Raw genomic sequence first — 17,944 nt, forward strand, 5'->3', positions numbered from 1 at the left:
TTAATGCAGCTCCGGCTGCTATTGGAAAAAGGCTGTGAAAGATTTTGCATTGTAAGTGGTGCTAATATTCCACTGTAGGAGGGATGAGGAAAATGCTACAGAGTCCTAACAAACATGGTCAGCTTTTACATTCTAATTCTGGTTATTTTTAACTGCCTATGTGTATATACCTTTCATTAGGGCCACTTTATTAGGTACACCTTGCTTGTACCGGGTTGGACCCCTTCAGAACTGCTTTAATTCTTAGTGGCATAGATTCAACAAGGTGCTGGAAACATTCCTCAGAGATTTTGGTCCATATTGACATGATAGCATCACACAGTTGCTGCAGATTTGTCAGCTGCACATCCATGATGCGAATCTCCCGTTCCACCACATCCCAAAGGTGCTCTATTGGATTGAGATCTGGTGACTGTGGAGGCCATTGGAGTACAGTGAACTCATTGTCATGTTCAAGAAACCAGTGTGAGATGATTTGAGCTTTGTGACATGGTGCGTTATCCTGCTGGAAGTAGCCATCAGAAGATGGGTACACTGTGGTCATAAAGGGATGGACACGGTCAGCAACAATACTCAGGTAGGCTGTGGTGTTTAAACCATGCTCAGTTGGTACTAAGGGGCCCAAAGTGTGCCAAGAAAATCTCCCCCACACCATTACACCACCACCACCAGCCTGAGCCGTAGATACAAGGCAGGATGGATCCATGCTTTCATGTTGTTTACACCAAATTCTGACCCTACCATCTGAATGTTGCAGCAGAAATCGAGACTCATCAGACCAGGCAACTTTTTCCAACCTTCTATTGTCCAGTTTTGGTGAGCCTGTGTGAACTGTAGCCTCAGTTTCCTGTTGTTAGCTGACAGGAGTGGCACCTGGTGTGGTCTTCTGCTGCTGTAGCCCATCTGCTTCAAGGTTGGACGTGTTGTTGGTTCAGAGATGGTCTTCTGCAGACCTTGGTTGTAACAAGTGGTTATTTGAGTTACTGTTGCCTTTCTATCATCTTGAACCAGTCTGGCCATTCTCCTCAGACCACTGGATAAATTCTCTTTTTCAGATCATTCTCTGTAAACCCTAGAGATGGATGTGCGTGAAAATCCTGGTAGATCAGCAGTTTCTAAAACACTCAGACCAGCCTGTCTGGCACCAACAACCATGCTACGTTCTTCCCCATTCCAATGCTCAGTTTGAACTTCAGCAGGTCGTCTTGACCATCTCTACGTGCCTAAATGCATTGAGTTGCTGCCACGTGATTTGCTGATCAGCTATTTGCGTTATAGTTATACCTAATAAAGTGGCATGTGAGAGTATATCAGTCCGGTTGTAAAGGGCCAATGGAAAGTTGAACGGCCAAACCCCCCAGGACACTGTGACAACATGCCCTTTCGAAATGGTACCACTGTTACATGTCTCTAATCTGATAGAACAAATGCATCAGTTTAACAGCCTATAAATAGTCATACATCATGATACATCAATAAAATACAGAAATGGACAGCAGCAGGTGCTGCCTCCATGAAACCAAGGTCAAGTGCGGCAGAAGTATGGATACACAAGATTTTAAACTTTATTACCTTGGTGTGCTAATGTCAGCTGATGGAATGTCACTTATTTCAGCTGTAGTTATAACTATGAGGTGATTGTGGTATTATTTATCCCAGTATGGAGTGTTTGAATTTTTAAGCTGCTACCTGGTTTAAATGTTTCTGTGCATGAGTAATCAAAATTCACATGCAGACACTGCAGTGTGAAGAAAACTCCCTTTTTATAGGCTCTGCTGTCAACCTGTTTTGACTTGTCTTGTTGAACTTATATGAGAAAGCAGCTCTGCCTGCACACTGAAGTATGAACCCACAAAATTTCAAATAAGGAACCAACATTTTTCTTTAAAGACGGTAGTTTGTGTCAGAGTTGTGTCAAAACCTGCTTTCAAACTAACTGATGATCTTATGAGGCTTTAATGAGAAGTGAATAGACACAAGAAAGAGGCACTAACGAAGAGGGAAATGACTTGATAGCGATCTTAGCCAAGTCTTAATCACACTTGTGTGTCACTTTCTGCTTGAGAGGAGAGCAAATAAACTGCATCTGTCGACATGTTAACTGTGTACATTTAGTCATAAACACAAGCACTTCAGCTCACTCTCATATTGATTTACAGGGTGAGAAGTTGTGATGATAATCTTGGAAGGATATGAATGTTGTTTGTTGAAGCTGATACCAGAAAAAAACAGAGCCGCGTTTAGTTCGGCTCGTGAAAAGATGGCCCGATATGTGCCGTCTCTTTGTATCGACAAGCTGTGATAGTTCCCGCTGATGCTCTGCAAATGTCTGTACCGCACAAGTGAGCCACATCCTGAAAGTTGATCTCAAAGTTTGATACTGAATTTTAAAGCGACGGTGTCTGTGTGAGTTAATAAAAGCAGCTCAAGGCTTCGACAGGCAGAGCCAGGATTTGAAGTGCCCCCTCTTTCAAAGCAAGCGACCTTTACAAGAAAAGAGAGGTTGAGTAAGCAAGGATTATGGAATGAAAATGCAAGGATTAGTAAGTGAAATGCATTTTGGTGCTTTCTTTGTTTGAATATTCAGTCCTCATTCATGCCGTGTCCATGCACTAAGTGCTTTATTTGTTAGTTAAGTGCAAGAATATTTTTGTCTTTCCTTGAACAGCAGCGGCTGCCACTGCTGTGTTTGCTGCAACAGAATTGATGTAGGCTGCTCTGTGAAATTTCAACCAACCAAAATGTACCTAAGACTTTCCTCTGTAAATGTTGCCTCTGCAGACAGTTTGGTTGTGCAGAGAAGCACTGTTTATCTAAAGTGTACTGCTTCTCCTGAAGTTGATTACAGTCCTCCTCGCAGCATCTGTGTTGCAACAGAAGACATTAAACAGTGGAAAAGCTTCTTAAGTGATTGGCAATGATGTGATCTGAATTGTGATTTAGTGGCCACATGACTGACCACAATGGGCTGAACGATTAATCGCATTTAAACGGACATTGTGATTTAATAAAAGACGTTTTTCAAATTACAAAAGCTGCAATGAAAGACACAGCAACTGATTTAGAAGTACCTGGCTTCACGTGCACACACACACTGCCCTACACTGTGGGTAGGGCAGTGTAAAGTACTGTGTGAAAATCGTCGACGGTGGGTTTAAGTGCAAACCACAAGTTTACACATTACATTGTGTGCTGTGGCGAGCATGAGAGAGTTAAAGTGGTTGAGCTGAGAGCAGACAGGTGTTGGCGATCAGAGCAGAGAGTCTCCCAACAATGGTCTGGAAGCTGAAGCAGGAACATTTAACATGTTTACAACGAGGCACATGGTAGAGGCACAGTCAGTATGCACCGAAGCCTGTGTGATTTGTTACAGTAACTGACTGGAGATCAGTAAGATTCATATTTATTTTGCATATACTAATGCTAACACCAGGCCTGTTTTTCTGCAGTGCTTTGTTGTTGTTCTTTTGATTCTATTGGAGTCATGTGCCGATTTACGGTTTAACTGGTTCGAGCTCCACCTGTCAACCAGATAAACCGGGGGGGGGGGCTTTTCACATCAGCGGCGTGTCAAGGGACTATATTCAACTTATCTTGCATTGAAACATGCATTATGACAACTTAATAAGGTTTATGTATGTTTTTAAATGAAGTGGAGGAGCCTACAAGTGTTTTGTTTAGTTTGTCTCAGAGGCTCCGCGGACTGTGGACTTCGCAGCTCTGCTCAGCTGTCTGCTGCTGCTGCCACGAGAAAAGTGTCCTTCTGCTTCTTCTTCTTCTTCTTCTTGTGTAACCTTGTGTGTATTGGCGGTTAATACAGCATTATCGCGGTGGATTGGAAGCACATTACACCTATAATAGGCTTTTATTGGGAAAAATAGCTCAAATGCGACCTCCAGTGGTAAAATTAGGTATATAATTCGATATATCGGTTCGGTCAGATATTTGGCTTTAAATCAAACCGGTTGGAAAATTTTCAAACCGGCACAAGCCTAACACGTAGTCCTAGGTCTTCAGCAGGTCGTCTTGACCATATCTATATGCCTAAATGCATTCAGTTACTGCCACGTGATTGGCTGAATTTTAAGACTCCTGGAAGTTGTGATAGGATTTTTTATTTTTTTTTCTTACGTATTATAAACATAATTATTGCTCAATTCATCAACAGACTAACAAATAGATTAATCTTAGAATTAGCTGCAGCCCTGGAATTATCTCTGCATGTTTTGGCTTTGTAGATTATCAAAATGTTGTAACCTAACTGCCCCAAATGGGGTAGTTCAAGTATCTCAGGGTCACGTTCACAAGTGAGGGTAGAATGGAGCGTGAGATGGATCCGCAGTTTGGCGTGACATCTGCAGTGATGTGGGCGCTGCACCGGACTGTCATGGTGAAGAGGGAGCTGAGCCGGAAGGCAAAGCTTTCGATTTGCTGGTCCATCTACGTCCCAACCCTCACCTATGGTCATGAGCTCTGGGTAGTGACCGCAAGAATGAGATCGCGGATACAAGCGTCCAAAATGAGTTTCCTCAGAAGTGTGGCTGAGCCGTAGAGATAGGGTAAGGAGGTCAGACATCCGGAGGGAGCTCAGAGTAGAGCTGCTGCTTCTTCGTGTCCAAAGGGGTCAGTTGAGGGGGTTCGGGCATCTGATCAGGATGCCTCCTGGGCACCTCCAGTTAGAGGTTTTCTGGGTATGTCCCACTGGTAGGAGGCCCCGCTGCAGACCCAGAACAAGCTGGAGGGATTACATAGCTCATCTGGCCTGGGAACACCTCGGGGTTCCCCAGGAGGAGCTTGAAAGCATTGCTGGGGAGAGGGACGTCTGGAAGCTCAGCCTGCTGTCCCTGCAACCCGGCTTCGGATAAGCAGTTGAGAATGTATGGATGGATGTAACCTGTCAGTCATTTCAATTACATGTCTACATGTGATCATGAAGACTTGACGTTATGAGGCTACTACCGTGGGTGTCGACAATTGGCCTGAATATGTCCACTATGCCTTTTTTCTTTTCCATACTCTCAATTGCTGCTGGCGCTACTTTCCCCACCTCTGCCTCTCCATCTTACACCGCACATGCTAATGGGAGTGATGGTGTCAGTTTCAGAAGCAGCGATGCCTGGCTCATTTAATTATTTTGCTAGCAGGCTGACGAGGAACAAGCAGACCTGCCACTTACTGTCTTTAATTCTTGTTTGATCGGACGATAAAAATCATGGCGATAACAACAAGTGGAAACAGCCTCTGGATTCTGTCAAAGTGCCGCATTGAGTGGACTCTGATGTTCCAGCTGCACTTTAGATGACGACAGGGAGGGAACCCTGATGACGCACACACATACGCACAGGGACACACACACACACACACACACCTCCTAAATGAGAAAAAGCAGTGAAGCCTGAAGATGCCCTCTTTCATTCTCTCCCTCTAACTGCCCTTCATCATTTTATGCTGTGCATTCCAGTACAGCATCCTCTTCTTCTCTTCCTCCCCTCCTCTTATCTTCCATCATAGCGCTCAGCACTCCTCCTTAAAGTCTAATACATCATCGTGTCTTGTAGTCCAGATAAAGCCTGGTTATTTAACGATTTGTTAAGCAGGTGTCCTTGGCTGCCCTGCCCTGTTCTACCCTGCTCGCGTTTGTTCTTGCAAAGTTTCTGAACCAAACTTTCTGTGAAGTTGAGTCGCTCAAAGGCGAGGACGGCCTTAAATCAACTCAGACTGAACGCCTTTTGTCACATCCTGAATGTTAGGTTTTTTTTTCCCAGCAAGGTCATGCAAAGTCTTGCAAAAGAGATGTTTGACATTGTGATTCCTGAATAAAAGGGCGTTTGGCGAATCAATAGCTTTCGGTGAATAGCCTGTGCCGCGTTCGGTTCATCTGTTATGTATAAACAACTCTTAGTGTTCCTACTCCTACATGGCAAGTTAGTCAGTTAACAAGAGAGTGGAGTGGAAAATCAGGTTCATTACGCAAGCTGGACGGACTTTGCTCCGACGCACACACAATCTTCTGGCTACAATAAAAGAGAAAAATCTATTAGCTAGGCTTATCCACATGCAGGCACACGCAAACCAAAGTGCACACACACCATCATTCACATTTTATCAAGTGTGACTCAGAGAGTTGTGTTTACGCGGCAAGTTAATTGAGCCTCTCCAGAAGGTTTTAACGCAAATTAAAATGGCTTCTTATTCTTCGCAGTCGCTAACAGTCCTTGTTATGATTGCCTCTGCAGGCCCAGGAGGGGTGTGTGGTGTGTGTGCATTTTAGTGTGTGTGTGCGTGTGTGTGTGCATGGAGAAAGTGTATCGGTGATTAATGATGTTTCTATGCAGTATGTAGTGTGTGTGTGTGTGTGTGTGTGTGTGTGTGTGTGTGTGTGTTGGGAGGGTTGCTATAGCGTTTGATTAAAGCGCCGGTCAGGAGGATGTCCTCTTATCTGAGTTTATCATCAACAGAAACTGATGTTAATGGCAGCAGCAGTTTAGGTGGCTTGGTGTGCTGGTTGACACATACACACCCCCACACACAAACACACACACGGAGCCCAGGAGATGGTTTACAGCCCAATTACCCAGCCTGCCTCTGTGCTAGAAGGGGGCTCTAAATCTTTGGATTCTATTGTACACAATGTAACCTCTGCTACTCCCTTCCTTTGCCCATCAGCTGTATAGTTCACCTCGCTGCTCTCTGTTTTCATGGGATGCTGTTAAGTAATCTTTTATCTCTCTCCGAAGAGTCTTTCAGACCATCTCAAAGGATTAATTTTGCCAAAAGCAATCATTAAAGGAAGACTCAGGTTTACTCAAGTGATGTTTTGGGGAATTTTGGGCCACATTTGTTATTGGTTATAAAAGGAGTGGACTCCCCAAAGTCGTGGCTGAAGATCTCGATACCAAGTCCAACATGGCCGTGAGACACAGGTTGTACAAAAGCCAACTGATAAATGAATTCATCTTAATCAGGGGTTCCCCACTTTGGCTTCAAAGACTGTTTTTATATTGACACTGTTTTTGTAGCCTGGACGCTCATATTTGGATGAGTGCACAGTTGCCCATGTACAGTTTCACATGGTGTGTGTTTGGGATACAGGTCATAGGAAATTGCAGATTAAATAGTCAACTGAACCCATTAAGAAGGGCAATGTATTCAGACAGAGTTTTTGAAAAACATGGGACAGACTGAATGACTGACTGACAGAATGACACACTGACACAGTTTCCGTGATTATGTACAGCATACTATACCATGTCATACCAAAAATTAGAAAGAAAAACCCAAAACATTGGGCCACAGGGGGAGCCACAACGATCGGTCGCATTTTAGCCATTTTTAAGCATTTTTCTGTTGTTATAGCGCCACCCAGTTGCCAGTTAGAGTTAAATTTCTCCAGTCACCTTGAGGCATCCTGTTCTATATATCTACTAAGTTTAGTAAAAATCGATTTGGCTCCCCCACACTGTAACTCACAGTTAGGCCTAGATAAGAAATTAGCTCTCTAGCGCCCCCATTTTGTTTGATGGGGTCAATAATGGAGGGGTCCCCTTAGATTATGTGTGGTCATATGCCTACAAAGTTGCGTGGTGATCGGTGAAACCCTTGAGATGTTATACACCTTTATGTGATGAGCCACGCCCTCCACAATATTCATTGCCTTATAGAAGCTCAGTTTTAGTAAGTTTGCCAACTTTGCCAGGAGGGAACTTTAGATATTGGTCCCTAGATTATGTTCACCGAGTTTTGTGCAGATTGGTCAAACTTCCTAGGAAGAGATCGATTTGAACTGTTTATCAAAAAATTCAAAATGGTGGAAAATCTATATAAACGGAAGTTATGGGTTCTTGTCACAAATTTGTTCATGTTTGTTCAGTTTCATGTCTCTACGACATACGGGGCATGAGATATGCCCATTCAAAGTTTGCAATTTCAGTCGGTTGCTATAGCGCCCCCCTTTGGCCAATTGATGTAATATTGCTTCATTCGCATCCTCCCATGACCCTCTACCACTGTGCCAAATTTCACATGGATTGACCAAGTCAGTGAGGAGAAAAACGTGGAACAGACACACAGACACACCCACATACACACAGACAGAGTTTTCATTATTATATAGTAAGATACAGTAAAGACTGATGTGGTTTTACATCCCCTACTTCCTCCAAAGAAAACCTCAATGTCACTATGTACTGATGACCTACTTGAGTTAAAAATTGGTTTCCTGTTTTTGAGGCCATGATAGGAACTGGTGAGCGAAGATGCAGCACAAATAGTTCGTAAAGTTGTATATTATCATTCAGCTTTTATTCACCAAGATGAAAAAGTTTGGCTAAGCTGAGGATTTCTTCCAAACCTGCATGATTGTTCACTCGTGAGTGTTCTTCTGTAGACTTTTAGCATTGTTGCCATATTCCCTGGAGCCCAACCTGATGTAAGCATGTTTAGACATGGCGACAGCTTTAAGTACTATTTAAAGAGCAGACTCTCCACAGAGTAGAGCTGCATGAGTAATGGATCATTGATTAGTTGTCAACTACTGAATAATTACCAGCTAATGTGACAATCTAGTAATTGGTTTGAGTTCTTTTTTGAGAGTCAAAGACAGTCAGAACTCTCTGATTCCAGCTTTTTAAATGTGAATATTTTCTGGTTTCTTCACTCCTCTGTGTAGTAAACTGAATATCTTGGGGTTGTGGACAAAACAATACATTTAATGAGGTTATCTTGAGCTTTGGGAAACACTGATAGACATTTTTCATTAGTTTCTGACATTTAAAAGATCAAACAACTAATAACAGTTCGTTGCAGCCCTACCAAAGAGCACTGAGAAGTTTGTTTTTCCGTGTCCCACTCAGCATGTATCAGCATGTATCTGGGTCACAGGTATTTAAAAAAATGAATAATTGAAGATCCTTATCGAAAGAGATTATGCATGTTATGAGCTTATGTTATTTATTCATTAATTCATTTGCTGTAACTGCTCATCCTGTTAGGCACCGCGGGGGGGCTAGAGCCTATCCCAGCTAACATAGGGCGGGAGGCGGGGTACACCCTGGGCAGGTCACCAGACTATCACAGGGCTGACACATAGAGACAGACAACCATTCACACTCACATTCACACCTACGGACAATTTAGAGTCACCAATTAACCTGCATGTCTTTGGACTGTGGGAGGAAGCCGGAGTACCCGGAGAAAACCCATGCTGACACAGGTAGAACATGTTTGAACCCCCTACCCCAGGTTCGAACCAGTGATCCTCTTGTGAGGCGACAATGCTAACCACTGCACCACCGTGCCGTCATGTGCTTATGTTAATTTAAAAAAACAAAAAAGAAGAATATTTTACAATATATTGTCATCAGATATTTTGTTTTAACATTCAAAATTAGGGCTAGGTGATGTAAAGAAAATCCAGTATCATAATATTTTTCATTAAATACCTCGATATAGATATTGTGCTGATTTTGTGGAGCCTTTAAAACCAGGAAAAGACGGCACTTACAACATTGCAATATCCAAAAACTAAGACGATGTCTAGTTTCATATACCAATATTGCCCAGCCCTAACTCAAATACCGATAACAGGCTCAAAAATTCAGTATTAGTTTAGGAACTTCTCAGATCTGGGCACGTAACTCTGAGCATAATATCCTCGCACTAGTAGGATTGATGGTCAGAATTACATAAATAAGACCTATCAGGTGTGAAACCAGTAATTCTTGTTTCCACAGTGCCATATAATGTGTGTAAGAGTGCGTTAGGCCAGACAGACATGGATATATGAATGAAAAACTCACAGGACACAACCAAAGACAGTTTTTGTGAATGAATCCATCAGTACTGTGTGTGTGTGTGTGTGTGTGTGTGTGTGTGTGTGTACGTGCGCACTGAGTGTGTCAAGTCCAAATATCAGTGGGTTTCATCATCCCAGAACAGACTAAAAACCTACTAGACTTGAACCAGATGCCCTTCAGACTTATGTTCCATCCGTCTTTTCACTTCAGCCCCTCCTCCATCCATTCATGGCTGCTATGGGCCTAGTTGTCATGGTTACTGTGTCCTTGCCATCGCTAAGCCCTGATTGCGACTTGTGCCGCCAGGAAGAAAAAGGTTTATGATAAGGCATGTATCCACAAGAGCACAAACACACATACAAAACTCTCACATGTTAAAAGCCCTCAGCAGTCTTTCCATTCATATCAGTTTGGCTTTAAATGCATATATACACAGACATACACTCCCTGTCTCACACACACACACACACACACACACACACACACACAGACACACAGACACTAGTACAGTAGTGAGGACTACTCTGACAGAGAGTCAGCCCTGTTCATCATCCACTGTGTGTGTGCATGGTGTTATAGATAAGTATGTGTACTCAGAAAGGTCTCTGATATTAGAGTCACAAGCTACATCGCTAACCTTTAAAGGCCATCGTAACATATTACTTGGATGACTTCATTCTCACGCAGCATGGACAGTTTGGAGAGGATTCTGGCATCAAATTGCACATTGAAGCCGAGTACGAAGGCACAGAAGTGCTCTTTTTGTGAAGATGGAGGCTGGCAAATGTTACCTGGAAGCATCATCCAAAAAATGTTTCCAGCGTGTGCGTGTGTGTGTGTGTGTGTGTGTGGCCTTGCTTCTCGTACCAGCTCTTGTCTTACAAAGAGGATGCTGGGAGATGGAGACAGACACAGTTGCCATAGTTTCACGCTTCTCCCTCTCAGGGTCGATTAAGGACAATGTTCCGACCACTTCCTCTCCTTTATAGTTCTCATTAATATGGATGCTGATGGTGTTTATTATCGCTGCTCTGCTCTTTCCTCTTCGCTCTCAGTTTAATAAAAACCTTTGCTGAATTTTTTATGGTTTATTTGTCTTTTCAGGTTCCTGCATTTGTGTGTTCTGCTTTGTTTTTTCCTCTCCCTGTCTCTTATCTGTTTGTCTTTCTCAGCAGTTTTAGGTGTTGCCCCAAGGAGCATGTAACCTTTGACCTCTGTCGCCATGGCAACAGTGTCATATGCAATCCAGGAAATGCAAACCTCAACATATTTCATAGTTAATTTATTAACAAATGAGTTGATAAAACCCTGATCTGTTTATTCCCCCCTCTAGATGAAGACATTAATATTTTATCATCTCAGTGTAACACTCACACCTCGATGTCAATTCCTACAATGAATACACTCCTCCTGGGCTTCAGGATGAATTTTATTCGCACTGATTTAACATAGTCTGACATGGTCAAAGGCAGGGCTCCAAGTTTTAACCAGCCAAATGCTTGTAGCTGCTGTCTGCACTGGCCCCATATGTCATATTTCCAGCAGCTCTGGCAAGTAGACGACTCATCTTCATTCACTCTTTTAATTCTAAACACAATTTAGCAGCAACAGTGAGCTTCGTTTGTCCTTCTGCATTTTATTACATTAAGAAGAAAATCTTATTTTTTAATACTAGCCTCACAAATCATTTATATAGCAATTAGGGCTGGGCAATATAATGATATTATATCAGTATTATTATATGAGACTAGATTATGTCTTGGCTCTATCTATTCTCTTATTTGTTTTACTCACTTAGTCATTAAATAAATTTATGTTACTATGTTATACTGCAAAAATGTTGTGATAGTCAACACTACAATATCATCACAATATTGATATCGAGGTATTTTTATTTAAAAACATATAGTGAAATTTGATTTCTTTCATATCCCTCAGCACTAATAAAATGGGTCAGATGACTGTGTAACATAATTAGTCAACCAAAAGATGAATCCACTGTGACCTCACCCTACTCCATAGTCCTGCATGGGTCTGACTTTCAAAAGCTGCTTCCAAGCCAAGATGTGACATGCAATACTGCATCCACCCCACTACCCGCATATATGGACAATTACTTCGGCCAGGAACACTTTAGCCAGGAAGAAAAGAAAACTTCATGTCCATTTGCAGCATTATATTTGGTGGTATGGCTCTGTTCTGGGGCCTCTCTTCCTTTCCTAGGCCCACATAGAAAGCCTTTTCCACGTGCCTACGTGGAAAGCCTAAGGTGGAGAGAGCACACCTCTCTGCCCTTCCATGCGCTTACGTGGAAAGCCTCAGACGGAGAGAGCACACTTCTCTGCCCTTCCATGTGCAAACGAGGAAAGCCTGAGACAGAGAGAGAGCAAACCTCCCTGCCCTTCCATGCGCCTACATGGAAACTGAACAGAACAGAGAAGCATCAATGACAAACAGAAATGACACTGATAAGTCAGAAACAGCATGAAAAGGAGGAGCTGGGGTGGAGGCGGGTTGCAAAGCGGCTTGCAGAGGAAGCAGCAACAGTAGGCAGGCCAGAGCAGTTTAAATAGGGCACCCTGAATGAGATTTGCCAATTGGTTGCATAAAAAGGAATCCTGTGATCGCCATCAGCTGATTGGGCTGTTTCAGATCAGCTGATGTAGCTGGAATGTGAGCTGAGCTTGACAACATGTCCTGTCTGAACTAACTCTATGCTCAATTACTGCAGCCTGACTCACACAAAATCTCTCTAGCTTCTCTCGGCTCATTGTTGTGATTTGACAGCCCACAACTTGACTGTTTTGATTTATTCTCAGCGGTCTCATCAACTTAATCCAGCCACAGCAGGCAGCTGTTTTCAGATAACAAGCTTTGATACACCCTGTTTGTATTACATACCTAACACCAGTCATCAGACAGAAAAAGTTGACAACTATCTGCTGAACATGATGGTGCATTTAGCAGCTAAAGAGATGGATATTTCCCTTGGGAGTTGGTGGAGACCAAAAAAGAGAGAGAACATTGGAGAGCATGCAGTAAAAACACAGACAGCTCAGCCTATGCCCAGAATATACAGTGATATTCTGGCTTGTCATGGTATAAATTATAGTGAAGTGTTACAAACAGGAAGGCTTAGTTGCCACCTATCTGGCCTCAGCGCAGAAGATAAAGGCGAGGCTGTCAGGGTGGCAGAGCCCAGCTGGTTAAATATTTCCCACAGATTTATTTAATCTCAAGTGTTGAAGGCAATGGAGCCCATATATCGCCATGACTGATAGTCGGATGTGTTTGGAGCAAGACACAAGGTTATGAATAGTGTTTAAGACAGGTTCATGAAGGATGCCCACAGCAATGTTTTCGTTTATGCCCATGTGTGTTTTGAGTGTGTTTTTGGCAAGTGGCTGGGTTGATATTTAAGGAAAGAGGAGAACCACGAGAGGGAGGAAGCAGGAAGTATTGACTGAAATATGAAGCTGCTATTTCAGACTACTCTGGTCTCTGCGAGGAGTTTGAACTATGAGAACGGGAATGGTTACGTGATGACAGAGAAATTAGAGACGGGTGACGGGAGATAATTGCTCACGCCATGTTATTGTTTGTGTGTTTGCGGGTTGTACTCCTTGTGCATGTGCGTGTGTGTGTGTGTGTGTGTGTGCAATATGCAGATTGTTGCTCTGTATTCTATACATGGCGATGTAGAGTGCTGCACATTTCCACTGCAGTCAGCCAGCTTTAACTCCGATGACCTCATTGTTTATATTACGAGCACCCACTCTTTCTTCTCTTCCTCTGCCTCATCTATCTCTCCCATGGATCTCTCTCTCCCTCTCTTTTATTTTTTCTTACTCCCCGCTGCCATTTCTGTCCCTCTTTTATTTATTTATTGACCATCGCTGCCACTGTGGATATTACACAAGGCCATTACAGCCTCATGTCAACTGGCCGAGCGCTGAACTGCCTATCATCTTACTGCTACCCTTGCTGGTGATATTAATAGTACAGATGCAAATGCAGGATTTCCTCTAGCATCTGTGCTAATCCTATAACATCCTCCCTTAACTTGTCTATGGCATGTGATATAGAACTAGCATCTGTTCCACAGGAGACGGCATTACAATAAAGTGTTGCAGTTTGGTGCAGTGCATTATGAGGTTGGGTCAGTTTAGTTGTAGCTTTATGGTTTTTAAATTGTTTTTGATTACAAATCTGGTTGTTCCTAAAGAAATAAAGACAATAACACAGAAATATAAGTTTAGGGAAATAAAAATAAATAAATAAATAAATACAGAAATAAATACAACATTAAAACTGAATAATACATTCAAAAATACATTGAAATTAAATTAAAAATGAATTCAAATGAAATTAAAAAGGAAAACTAAATAGGAAAGTAAATAAATAGGGAAATCAATACAGAGGTAAATGTGTAAGGTAGAAAATTAAAACAAATGTCAGGTTGTGTCACCTTTATTAATTTTCTCTTAAACTGTGTGGACCTTGAATTAATGACTTCTCTTTATTAATTCATTCATTAATACCGAGATTTGTTTTTAATATTATTTTCGTGCATTTAATTGCATATTAATTCATTTATCAATTTATTTATTAACTTATTTATTCATATATTTATTTATTTATTTATTTTTTGTTGGTAGCTTCTATCCTCCATAAAGGCTGCACCAAAGAAATTCCTCAAAACAGTGACAAGGCCAAAAAAAATTATAGAGTGCATTTTGTATTTTACACTTTATTATTTTGTAAATAATATTAATAATGAAACACAAAATAAAGAATTAAAAAAAACAAAAACATTAAGGAACAGGGCTTTTTTTATGCGTTACAGAGCTATTCAGTTGGATTGATTTTTAATAACTTTTAATGTACCTCAAGTGTACACTGTTTAGCTGTATAATAAGATCAGGCCTCCATATCCGCATATGCAATATTAAATAACACAGATTTGGATCGGAGCCAATAAAAATGGATCAAGACATCCGAGGTTTGTACACTTTCTTGGGTGTTATAGTGTGTGTGAATCAAGGGGTTATATCCTGGTCTCAAAATTGAAGCCAATGTGGAGGTGCTTTTGAATGGCCAGCAGGGGACGACTACTAGTTGCGAAAAGAAGTCCAATTGTGTGTAAGTAGATGAGAAAATGACCCTACTTCTCATTTGATTTATTACCTCAGGAAACAGTTTCCTAATTAGTTAACGTTCTCTAGTTTAAAGTCTTCTTCAATATAGCATGTGGTTTCTTTCGTAAATTATGTTCCCCTTCAAAGTAAAACAGAAGATAAAGCAGGGTATGCCTTAGGGCGTGGCTACCTTGTTATTGAGAAGTTGCTACCACAGTGGTATCCTGAGTCTCTCAGTCAGATCTACCCCTAGTTGGGTCTGGATGCCATGGTGTAATTGGATGAGCAGGTGGGCAGATGGTCCTAAAAAGGATGGGTATTAACCTCAGTGGTGCCCTTCGCCACGAGGTCAAGGATCAAAACATGTTAGCTCACAGTGACACACAGCCTGTGACAAGTCAGACACCACTCACCAAACCCAATGACCTTTTCATTATTCCTTCTTTCCTACATCTACAAATCTTTGTTTTGGTTGTTATGACGTAATGCGCTAAAGACAGCACTGATTCCAGAAAAAAGACAGTCATCGTCTCATGTCATGAATGTCAAGTATTGCTCATACTTCTGACACGCATACACAATCTGTTTCTCATTCTGCTATGTAGAAATAATGTACTGTAGATGAAGCTCTTGTCTCTCATCTCTCGAGGATAACCGCAACCGAACCGGCAAAGTCAGAGATAATCATGTTAAGTAGTGAGGGATTAAGAATATAGTCTTTGCCTGGCTGCTAGTTCTTTGTTCTTAGCCAGCCTCAACCTGAACTTTTTTTTCCCATCGGTTTTTTATGACGTTCTTTAAATCTGTTCTCAGCCTGCCTGCCCCAGGCTAAGCTAGTATTAAAGCACCATGATGGGATGTCTGAGGATTGCACTGGGACCGGGGGAATGTCCAACTGCAGCAAAGCCTCTCCCATTCCTTCCTTCCTCCCTTCCCTCCATCTCACCTCTCCCCTTTTGTGTACCAGCCCTTCAGTCATGGCTGTCACAGCAGGTGTGGCTAGAGGGCAAACAACATAATTGAGAGAATGAATTGGACAGGGGAAAGGACAGAATGAAGGTGGACAGATTGTTGGAGCTGTTGGGTGAAGTGGAAAGAAGGTGTGTCACAGGAACAGCCAGGAAAAAAAGATAATAAATGGGACAGAACTAGCTGAATGAATGAGTCAGCCCTTTCCTCCAAAATTAGCTGCCCTTTTTGGTACCTGCTTCAGAGATGATGAAAGGTGAAAAAGGATGGAGACAAAAAGAGAGAGAGATTCAAAGACACAACTGTTTGGACAGTCATGCATAGAAACTCTGAACTAGAAGCTCCCATTTCAGTACGTATGTGTAGACCCTTTTAGGGCCGACGTCACAATAACGTCATTTCATTAGCTGGAGGCAAAACATGACTCTCCACCACAGGGCTGTAGGCTACATATGAGTCTTAATATGTCATCATGTTGTGTTATTGGGAGCCAGAATAGAAGGAGTCACTTACCAGCCGCCACTGCCCGTCAACAACAACAAAGAACTATGGTTAAATGCAAAAATGCGCTCATGTGCAGCACACACCTTTTAGTGGGTTAGGGAAAAAAGAGGAATATTGGATTTCTCCATAACGCTAACTTTTTAGCGCATTAGTTAGCGTTAGCTTTGATAGCAAAACAAACCAGAGGAAACCGTTCAAGTGTCGTCCTCCTTTGTAAGACTGGTATAGTAGTCAACAACAAAGCTTTCTGTGACATCATCCATCCACTGAGTGAGAGCGTATGGGTCGGCCAGTCTGGTCCCGTTGGTCAATGTTTACTTATTCAACACTTGCGGTCCTGGAGAGTCAGTGACCTGACATGGTGCGTTCGTAAATTCAGTCTGATGCTCTGCAGTCAGTTTTGTGCCAGAGTGCACTCCGGCACTCGGAATGAGTATTTCTGAAAGCACTTCTCGCATCATCTTCCTCCATTGTCTAAAACTAGCCAAAAGAACTAGCTAGCTAATGTCTGTAGTGAACTGTTTTGCCTCCAGCTAAACCCCGCCTACCAAAAAAAGTCATACTGTGTACTAGCAGTAAAAGGGTCTACAGGAAACCGGCAGAGCTGTGGACATACGTGCCTCATGCATTTGTTTCTCTATAAAGATAAATCCAACAATGAATCAGTTGATTGGCAGAAAATTTGACTGCAACTAATCTGACTGGGGATGGGAATTAATACGATTTAATTGATACCAATGCCATTATCAGTTCTGCTTATTGGTCTGATTCTTTATCAGCTCCCCTCTTAATCCCTGATTTATTTTCTGTGTGAAAAAAAAGTAGGACCTACGCAGGTTTTAATATCTCTTAGTCTGAACACAGTGAAGCAACTGTCTGAACCTATCTAAAATAGATGAAATGAGAGAATATTTATACAGCCTTCATTTTCATTTACGTTGTCTTTGTCAAATATTAACCTGCAAAGCCTGCCTGTGTCGTGTTCATGTTGTTATTACATTGGATATTTACCCTTAGTGGATGTGCTGTTTGGTTGGGAAGCAGTTAAATTTAGGACTAGATCTTACAATCCCTTGATGCACATACTTGAGACTATGGCTCCCATTCTGAAATCCCCAGACAGCACTTTTACTCCCACTCAAAGGGTTAAGGTTAGATGGATAAAGAAGTAGGAAAGAACATAGGTAGAAAGAAGAAAGAAAGACAGAGCACAGGGAATCAGAGCCAAGGAGAGACGTCTGTGCATCTGTGGACAGCCACTCTACCTCCCCTTACTCCTGCATTTTGATGAGGGAAGAGAAAAGAAACTAAAAGGAGAACTTATGTTAAATCGAGGTGGAGTTTAACTGGTCGATTGTTGTTGCACATACCTGTGATTGTTCGTGAAAGTTGGAGCCATCCTGGGGTAGGAGGTGGGGGCATAGGGGGGGTAAAAGCTTCACTGGGGTCATCAGGTTGGTACCCTCTTTCACTGGTTTTTCGATGATAGGCCCACGACACCTCCAGAGGCCTCATCGGCACCACCTGGCCAGGATCCCA

At 42.2% G+C, this 17,944-nt stretch overlaps 1 protein-coding gene across 3 annotated transcripts in view; it reads left to right on the forward strand.

Moving 5' to 3' along the window:
* Window positions 1–17,944, forward strand: part of rps6ka1 (ribosomal protein S6 kinase a, polypeptide 1) — a 79,156-nt gene that overhangs the window by 34,676 nt on the left and 26,536 nt on the right. Inside the window, exon 1 of one of the 3 annotated variants that reach the window (XM_078175086.1) lies at window positions 2,517–2,543. The exons of the other annotated variants lie outside the window; for them this stretch is intronic. Within the exon in view, the coding sequence (XP_078031212.1) occupies window positions 2,526–2,543 (18 nt within the window). The 5' untranslated portion in view covers window positions 2,517–2,525. Of the gene's footprint in view, window positions 1–2,516; window positions 2,544–17,944 lie in introns of those variants that run through there. 3 annotated transcript variants of the gene reach the window in all.

Source organism: Epinephelus lanceolatus, chromosome 15 (assembly GCF_041903045.1).
Source record: "Epinephelus lanceolatus isolate andai-2023 chromosome 15, ASM4190304v1, whole genome shotgun sequence".
Taxonomy (NCBI): Eukaryota; Metazoa; Chordata; class Actinopteri; order Perciformes; family Serranidae; genus Epinephelus; species Epinephelus lanceolatus.